The sequence below is a fragment of the Neopelma chrysocephalum genome, unplaced genomic scaffold (assembly GCF_003984885.1).
Source record: "Neopelma chrysocephalum unplaced genomic scaffold, ASM398488v2 Primary Assembly neopelma1_353, whole genome shotgun sequence".
Taxonomy (NCBI): domain Eukaryota; kingdom Metazoa; phylum Chordata; class Aves; order Passeriformes; family Pipridae; genus Neopelma; species Neopelma chrysocephalum.
The window spans coordinates 141,953-150,650 of NW_020898017.1; the positions used below are offsets into that span (position 1 = coordinate 141,953).

Genomic DNA, 8,698 nt, shown 5'->3' on the forward strand with positions numbered 1-8,698 from the left:
GAGGAGGATCTCTGTGGTGGAACAGCCCAATCCATGACATATTATCTATTCCAGAGGAGGACCTCCATGGTGGAACAGTCCAATCCATGACATCACATTTTCTGTTCCAGAGGAGGATCTCTGTGGTGGAACAGCCCTATATCCATGACAGCCTTGGATGTTGGCCAGTGTCATGGATGGCTCCAAATGATGGACAGCCCACACCCTGATGAGCCCTCTGTCCTCCCCAGCACCACAGGCACAGTTTCCAGGAGGGAATGCTCTACAGCCCAAGGGATTTGTTCTCCCCAGTGCTCAGGACAGATTCCCAGTTTCTACCCCAGTCAGGAATTAGGCAGCAGGAAGGGTGAGGGGTTCTTACAGTGTCATGGGGAGATGGTTGAACCCATGGTCTCCACCACCCCCCAGAGTTCCCAGGGAGCATTCCAGGGCCATCCAGACCTCAAGTTGTGGCTGATTCCGACAGCCCCTACAGAGAACTCGGAGCGAAGGAAACCTCCCTCTGCCCCAAACAGCTCTGGTGGCATTTCCACCCCAAAAAAAACCCCCAAACCAAGGAGTTAAACCCTCCACCCCACCCCGGCCGTGGGTCTGTCTGTCCTGCAGGACCCAACAGGGTGGTTCCTTTCCCTTCTGGCTCCTGTGAAGCACTTGGATGATGCCAAGGAAAAAAGCTTAGGCTCCCCGAGACCCACACGGATCCTGAGCTGCTTATGGGGGGAATTAGGCATTGCTGGAATTCCTCTGGGAAGGCTCCATCCTCAGCAGGGTGTGAAAGGCAAGTCCAACCCTGCAAACTCCCCGCTGGAGCCCCGAATTCAGGGTGTTCACCACCCCGAGGGCCCAGGAGCCCGGATTAATAACAAAGGGGCACCTTATATAAAACCAAACTCTTGGACAGCAAGGACTCCAGAAGGGAGGATTAATTAGTTCAAGGAGGATTATTTCCTTGAAGACAGTTAATCTGGGTGGAGGTTTCTTTAAAACCAGCCATTTTTGGTTCTGGGGGCTGAAAGTAATTTTTTTATCAAAAAAAACCAACAAACAACCCTGCCTAGAGTGGCCAGATTTTCTTGTGCAGATTGTTCTTTACTGCTAAATACATATAATATATAAAAGTGTATGCAGAACTATGGCAATTAAATGAATATCATTAGTGTAATAGAACAGTATACTAATTTGTAAAAGTCAGTTTTGCCTCTGCTTTTCTGTCAAATGGAAAACAAACACAGAAAGGAAAAGATTCCTGTCACCTGCAAATATCCAATTAGCTGATGGATAGGCAGTCTCCTAATTATCATCTCAAATCACCCAAAAGTTGATTAATGAAAACTCCCTGCCTGGGGCTGGCAATTCTGCAGAGCCGTGGAGCATTTTAATATAAATTATATTATTTGTATCACGTGTTTGTATCGCTGCCGAGAGAGGCTGAGGACTCCAAATCCCTGGAAGTGTCCAAGGCCAGAGTGGACAGGGCTTGGAGCAACCTGGGATAGTGGGAAGTGTGGCACTGGATGGGCTTTAAGGTCCCTTCCAACCCAAACCATTCCATGATTTGTATATTGTTTGTAGATGCACTGAACTCGATCCACATGTGTCTTTTCCAACTCAGGATATTCCACGAATCCGTGATTTCAAAAGGAACAACATGAAAGCAGCAGCAGGTCTCAGGCACTGTTATCCCATGGAAAAATGCTGGGGAGAAAAGGAGTGACCTGCACCCAGGTCAGAGCCTAAACTCAGCCAAGCTCAGCTTTGCTAATATTTCAGGTGAGGATCCACTCAGAGCTGCTAAAACTGGCATCATTTAGGGCAAAAAAAGGGGCAACCTGCCCCTGTCACAGCCCAAATAAAGACAAACCTTGCTGCTTCTCCATACAGCCTTCCCAAAGTTCTGCAGCAGCCCGAGGATGAAGGCAGGGGCCTTGAATTCCAGATATTCCTGTTCCAATCCCACCCACAGAACGTGGACACAGTGCTGAGTGTCTGAGCATTCAAAGCTGGGCTCCTGTAAACCAGCTGATCCCCCAAAATCTTTGCTGGAGCAGATAATGATCTGAATTTGGCAGAAAGGGAAAGGACAGTTTGTGAAATTTAAGTAAAATTTAAGTAAAATTAACCCAAACACCCCCTGGGCTCCAGAGCAGAGCTCCCAGCTCGGTGCCTTTCCCTGGCTGGCAGCAGCAGATGTTGATAAAACACCCTGGGGCAAATAAATCGCTCCCAAACGGGGCAGAAAACAATTAATTTCCCCAGTGAGAAAAATCAAGTCCCTTTAAATGAAGTGGAACAACCACAGAAAACCGGCGGCTCGTGGCAGATCCGGGTAAGAGACTTGGAATTCTAATTGGAAGAGGAGGATCAGCACCGTTGGTTTTGTCATTCCTTGGACTTCACAGCAACTGAGAGATGAAGTTTTCATGTTCCACAGTGGTTTGTCACGGAATCATGGAATGGTTTGGATTGGAAGGGAGCTTACAGATCATGTTGTTTCATCCCCCTGCCATAGGCAGGGACACCTCCCACTAGCCCAAGTTGCTCCAACCTGGCCTTGGACACTTCCAGGGATCCAGGGGCAGCCACAGCTTCTCTGGGCAACCTGTGCCAGGGCCTCCCCACCCTCATTATTCCAGTTTTGATGGGCTGGAAGAGCAAGAACCCACAGCTGTTTGCATTCCCATCCTTGCATCATTACAACAGCACTGGCACTGCCCTGGAATTCTGGACCAGGATGCTGGAAAACTGCCTTCCCAGGAGGTCTCAGGGAAGAGCTGCTTGGTTTAGGGTCAGTTTTTCCCTCATGCCCATCACCTCCAAACCTTGAGACCTCCCTGCACTTCGTGGGTGTGCAGGGAAGGGAAGGGAGCTGGGAAGGGTCTGGAGCAGCAGGAGGGGCTGAGGGAGCTGGGGGGGCTCAGCCTGGAGCAAAGGAGGCTCAGGGGGGACCTCCTGGCTCTGCAAGTCCCTGACAGGAGGGGGGAGCCGGGGGGGGTCGGGCTCTGCTGCCAGGGAACAAGGGACAGGCCAAGGGGAAATGGCCTCAAGCTGGGCCAGGGGAGGGTCAGGTTGGATATTTGGGAAAATTCCTTCCTGGAAAGGGCTGTCCAACCCTGGCACAGTGGTGGAGTCCCCATCCCTGGAGGGATTTCCAAGCCCTGTGGATGTGGCACCTGGGGACATGGTCAGTGGTGGCCTTGGCAGTGCTGGGGGATGGTTGGACTCGATGTCTCTGAGGACTTTTCCAACCTAAACAATCCTGTGACTCTCCCCCTCCATCATCACCTCTCTTCTCCTCATGCTTCTTCTTTTCCAGCCTTTTCCCATCCCAGGAGAACTTAAGGGGTTGTTCAGACTGTGCTACTGTTCAGTCTGAGAAGGGGAACAGCAAAGACCAAGATGTTCTAATGGGATTTATCCATCCATCCTGCAGCCACTGTGGGAACTGAAGTCTTCCATCCCAACCTCCCACTTCCAGGAGGAGGGAAATTCAATATTCCCAAAAGCTCATTAATTGACACTGCCAACACTTTAGCAGGAGATGGTGACTGCAGGGAGCACTGGGGAATTCCCCAAAGATATTCCAAGTTCTTCCAGCTGTGAATCAGGAGAGAACACGATGACACAAGCCAGGCCAAGCAGAACAACAAGTTCTTCAAAAACTAAAGTCAGAAAACACTCCCTGGTGCTCAGGGATTGGATGGAGCTGTGGATTCCAAAGTGGGAACAGAGCCTGGGCTGATGCCTCCCTCTGGAAAGGACAGCATGGTCCTGTCCCCTCATCTCCAATATCCTCAGGATCAGGGATATGAGTGGAGAAACACAAAGGAGGGTTTCCAAGCAGGAATTCAGGAGGAGCTCTGGCCACCAGCCAGGTCTGCTGCTGTGTCTCTGAGCCATCAGCCAGGAGCTGGATGTTGAGTTTCCAGAGGCTTTTACACTTAATTAAACAAGAGCTTTAAACCTCTCAATGGGTTGGACAAGGTTTGGAGCAACCTGGGACAGTGGAAGGTGTCCCTGGCTTGGAATGGGATGATCTTTCAGGTCCCTTCCAAGCCAAACCATTCCATGTTTCCATGAAACTACCAAATATCTACCCAGGCTCTCCTCAAACCTGCTGTGACCTGCCAAATATCCCAAAAACACATCCAGGGAGTTTCACTGCTCAGACTCCAGCAGGAAAAACACCTTCAAAAAGGCCCTCAAAGGTCCTCACTGCTCTTTCAAAGACTCCAATCTCACGTGCAACAGGTAAGTCCAAACCTACAGCGGGATCCCCATGGATTTGTTCAAGAACAGGAAGGGAAGCATGAACAGAATGGAGAAAACATTCTTTTGCTGAGCCTGGAAGGAAAAGGAAGGAGGAGAGAGAGGAGGGAAGGCAGCAGGAACTGCATATCAGGGCTATAAGGAGAGATGGGAAGCGTTAAGAGCATCAGAATGACTTGATTTTCCACCCAACCACAGGTGAGGACGAGGAAAAAAAAAGCAACGACCCTCTTTCCACACCTCCCCTCTCACGGTACCGACCCCCCAGCAGATCTGGGAGATCCCTGAGGGAAAGACAGGACAAAGCCCAGGGTGTGCAGAGGCTGGAGAGCTGCCCCCCCCTCACCTGAGCTGTAGCTGTCCGTGGAGGACTGCGAGATGGAGCGGGACAGGGAGCGGCGGCCGATCTTGGACGGGCGCTTGTTGAACTCCTGCTTTTGGTCGGCAAACTGGATCTGTGGGGAGAAACCAGGGAGCTGAGTCAGATCCAGGAACACCCAGCAGGAGATTAACCCCAGGAACCCAGAGCAGACACCGACACCGTCCCCGTTATGGGCTGAACCACAGCTCCTGTTGTTTGCCGGGGACAGGACACGCTAAATTCCCACTTTTGTTTAATTCCAGACCCTCCAGCAGGGATTAGAGATGTCACTCCAACTCACCCCGTTGGAGAATACAAGTATTTAAGAATATCATATTTAAGAGCACACAGTTTCACCCAACAAATCAAGGAATTCAGGATAAACCATTAAATCCAAGCAATTCTCCAGGCTGGAGAGCTGGATTTCCCAGGAATGTCCACAACGAGCTGCAGCAATGGATTAACACCAATATTTGGTGGTGTTTTGCTCAGTCAAGAGTTTAAACCTGTTTCCATCTCTGTCACCACCAAGGAATGAAGATTTCAGACTCCCCCAAGACCCTGAGCACAAGAGATAAATATTTAAGCCAGCCAAGCTGATCTGCTCCAACCACACCAGGACAGGAGGGATAAGCAAATTTCCCATTTTTTAACAGGGAAAAAACATTTAACCCTGGTATTCACAGAGGAATCGTTTTCTCTGGGCTTTGTTTTCCTCCAGCCTTTGGTTGACAAGAACAGCAAGAGGAACAAGCAATCAGTATTTCTTTATTTCCTCAAATCCAGGTTTTCCCACGAGCCAAATATCTGCTCTTAGAGGTGATTTTGGTGATTTTAGAGCAGAGACTCAGCCCTCCTGTGTCCTTGATGTGCACCTTGGGTTGGACTTGTCTTAACTCTTCCCCTGCTCACATCAGCACCAACTCCACGGGGCTTCAGGAGCATCAGACACATCTCACAGCACCTCAACATCCCTTTTAATTCATGGAATCCTGGAATGGTTTGGGTTGGAAAAACCTTAAACCTCATCCAGTGCCATCCCCTGCCATGGGCAGGGACACCTTCCACTAGTCCAGGTTGCTCCAACCTGGCCTTGGACACTTCCAGGGATCCAGGGGCAGCCACAGCTTCTCTGGGCAATCTGGGCCAGGGCCCCACTACCCTCCCAGCCAGGAATTCCTTCCCAGTATTCCATCTAAACCCACCCTCTTCCAGTTTTCTCTGTATGTGGCTACCGGGCCATATTCAAACATATCCTAAAACTTAAGAGTCTGAGGAGATGTTTCCACTCCTGGTGCTCATCTCTTCCTGAGTCAACCCTTGATGTCCCCACTACACCCACGATTCCCGTTAAATCTCAGGGGAATTGGAATCACGACTTCCAGTCGCTTGGACTTTGCTCCGAGCACGAACTGACTCGTTCTGGCTCAACAAGGGTCAAATATTTACATCTCCAAATTACTGAAAGCCATTAAATTTGGTCTATTAACGAGCCCCTCGGGGTTTCCTGAGAAGTTCTGCAGTTGTTTCAAGGAGCCATTTAAGCAGAAGGAACTGGACCCTGTTCTGGGAATTCCAACTCGAGCTCAGTGGTTGAAGTGGCAGCACTTGAGCTGGGAGGAGAGGGGAGGGGAAGGAGCTGGGAGAGGATTTGCAGCAGCACCTGGGAGGGGTTTTTTCCCTGCTAATCTTAAACCAACCAACAGAACGACACCGGATCAGGAAACACACACGGGAGGGGAAAAACCAGGACAAACTCATGTTCCAGCCAGAGCCTCAAGGAGGATTAACACCCCGAGCCCGGCGGGACGGGGGCTTTGCACACACACACCTTTATGTGCCTTCTCTAAGAAGCTGCTGGCCTGAAATAACATCCTTTTTTTTCTTTTTTTTTCCCCCTTTTTATTCCATTAATTTAAAACAAATCCCCCCCCACGGCTGAGCAGCTCCATCAAAGCCTCAGGTTGTCAGCGTGAAACAACGCTGGGATGGGCTGGGATTCCAACCATGGGGAATAAATTGTACTGGAATTAACATTTCCCTTCAAGGACACTCAATGTGACTGTTCCAGGCAATGCACCAATATTGGTAACTCGGAGCCCTCTGAGCCCTTCCACATCCAAAACCAAGGATGAGACTAAGCAAAGTCAGCCCTGAACCACATGAGGCAGAACCAGAACTAGGCTTTATAATAAGCCCTGCCCTCCACCCCTTCAGGGTTTAAACCCTTTAAACCACAAGATGGGTTTAGCTTTAGCTGAGCAGGGAACTGACCCCCAAGAGGTTGAAGGAAGCTCCAGGAAAGGAAAATGTTGGGAAGGGGCCAGGCCAAGGCTCAGATTTGCTTTTACCTTTTGTCGACTGACGTCCTTTGAGCAACAGAGGGAGAGGGTAAGAAGGGCTGCTGGAATTCCATAGAATCATGGAATGGCTTGGGTTGGAAGGGATATTAAAGATCATCTCCCTGCCATGGGTAGGGACATCTTCCACTAGACCAGGCTGCTCAAATCCCAAGCAATCCCATGAGGTGACAGACGGCACAACACGCCGGGAACAGGGGACATCCAAGATGGGAATGGATGAGAACAGTGATTTGGTTCCAGCCTGAGCTCGTTCAGCTCACACCAAAACACCTCTGAAGGCAACAGCCACCCCTGCACAGGCTGGAGCTCCAAGGAGAAGCTCTGAAGCCTCTGAGAGCTGCAGCTCCTTGGATTTAGGAGCCCAACCTGCTCCCAAGGCGCCGCCGCTTCCAACTTCCAGCAGGAAAAACCAATTCAAGCTGGAAAACCTCCCCTCCAGAGGTGCAAGGCCAATGACTTCTAAGATCAGGTGTGTGCTCATCACATTTCAGATGAGCCAGGTCTCACTTCCACCCAGGGTTCCTGCCACAAAACTGATCCTTCATTGAGCAAAACCACTCCCGTCATCCAAGGTTTTCCTGGAGAATCTCCCTGCTTTCAACCCCATCTCCTCCTCCATTGCAGTGCTCCGAGGAACAACCCCAGAGACACATGTTTGGCTCAACTCCATCACCGAAACCTGCTCCCAAGGGAAAACAGAGAGAAGTCCTCCGGAGATCGGGATTTTTCCCTGAGCAGTCGGCTCCAGAAACGAGCGACCGGATTGGGGGGGGAAGAGCGAGGAAAGGAGGAGGAAAAAGAGAGGAAAAACACGAAGAGAAAGACGCAGTTCTGGTGCTGAAGAGTGCCCTCACCTGGGCTTTGATCCCCGAGTCCCCGTTGACATTGTACTTCTTCTTGTTGGGCATGGCCGTGTCCCCACCAGCCCCGAGCTCCGCGTCCCTCCGGAGCCGGGAATGCCCCCCCATTTATACCTCCCCATCCCGCTCTGGTTTCAGCTGCGGGGTGGAGGCACAGGGAGGGAGGGAGGGAGGGAGAGGAGGAGGGAAAGAGGGAACCGCTTGGCATTTTCAGACTCCCTCTTTTTTTTTTTTTTTTCCCCTTTGGCAGGGAAGGACCCCAAGACTTAATGAGGCGTCCCGGCAAACAAGCCCCGCTTGTGTCCCGTGGGGAATTACAGCGGTTCCCGACCTCCAGACAGTTGGCGGCCGGTTTGAACGTGGCCTGGCTTGTGTGTGCATAACAATGCCTCATTTATGTAACCAGAACAGCTCCCTGCTCGCTATAATTAACTTGCTAATTAAGCTCTTTTAACTCGGGTTCTCCCCCCCCCTCCGTTTTCTCCCCCCCTCCCCTCCAATGTCAGATGGTTTCGTTAATGGAGCCTCATTAGAAGAAAATTAACTAATGAGCAACTAAAACAACGCAGGCATTTGGTACAGGGCAAAGTGGCTTTTAATTATGTGGGTCCTCGCTCTGCCCCCCACGGCTGCAAGTGCACAGTTTGTCCTTGGAAGGGTCCACACTCCCACACCCATCCCGCTGTTCCCGCGCCAGACCTTTCCTTTTAGGATCATGGAATGGCTTGGGTGGGAAGGGACCTTAAAGCCCATCCAGCCCCACCCCTGCCATCGGCAGGGACACCTCCCACTAGCCCAGGTTGCTCCAACCTGGCCTTGGACACTTCCAGGGATCCAGGGGCAGCCAC

At 51.0% G+C, this 8,698-nt stretch overlaps 1 protein-coding gene across 1 annotated transcript in view; it reads right to left on the reverse strand.

Annotated features, from left to right (window-relative positions):
- Window positions 1-7,974, reverse strand: part of AHCYL2 (adenosylhomocysteinase like 2) — a 29,408-nt gene extending 21,434 nt beyond the window's left edge. Inside the window, exons 1-2 of the mRNA XM_027705811.1 lie at window positions 7,845-7,974; window positions 4,613-4,721 (exon numbers count right to left, since the gene is read on the reverse strand). Of these exons, the coding sequence (XP_027561612.1) occupies window positions 4,613-4,721; window positions 7,845-7,958 (223 nt within the window). The 5' untranslated portion in view covers window positions 7,959-7,974. The remainder of the gene's footprint in view (window positions 1-4,612; window positions 4,722-7,844) is intronic.
- Window positions 7,975-8,698: the final 724 nt, after the last annotated feature.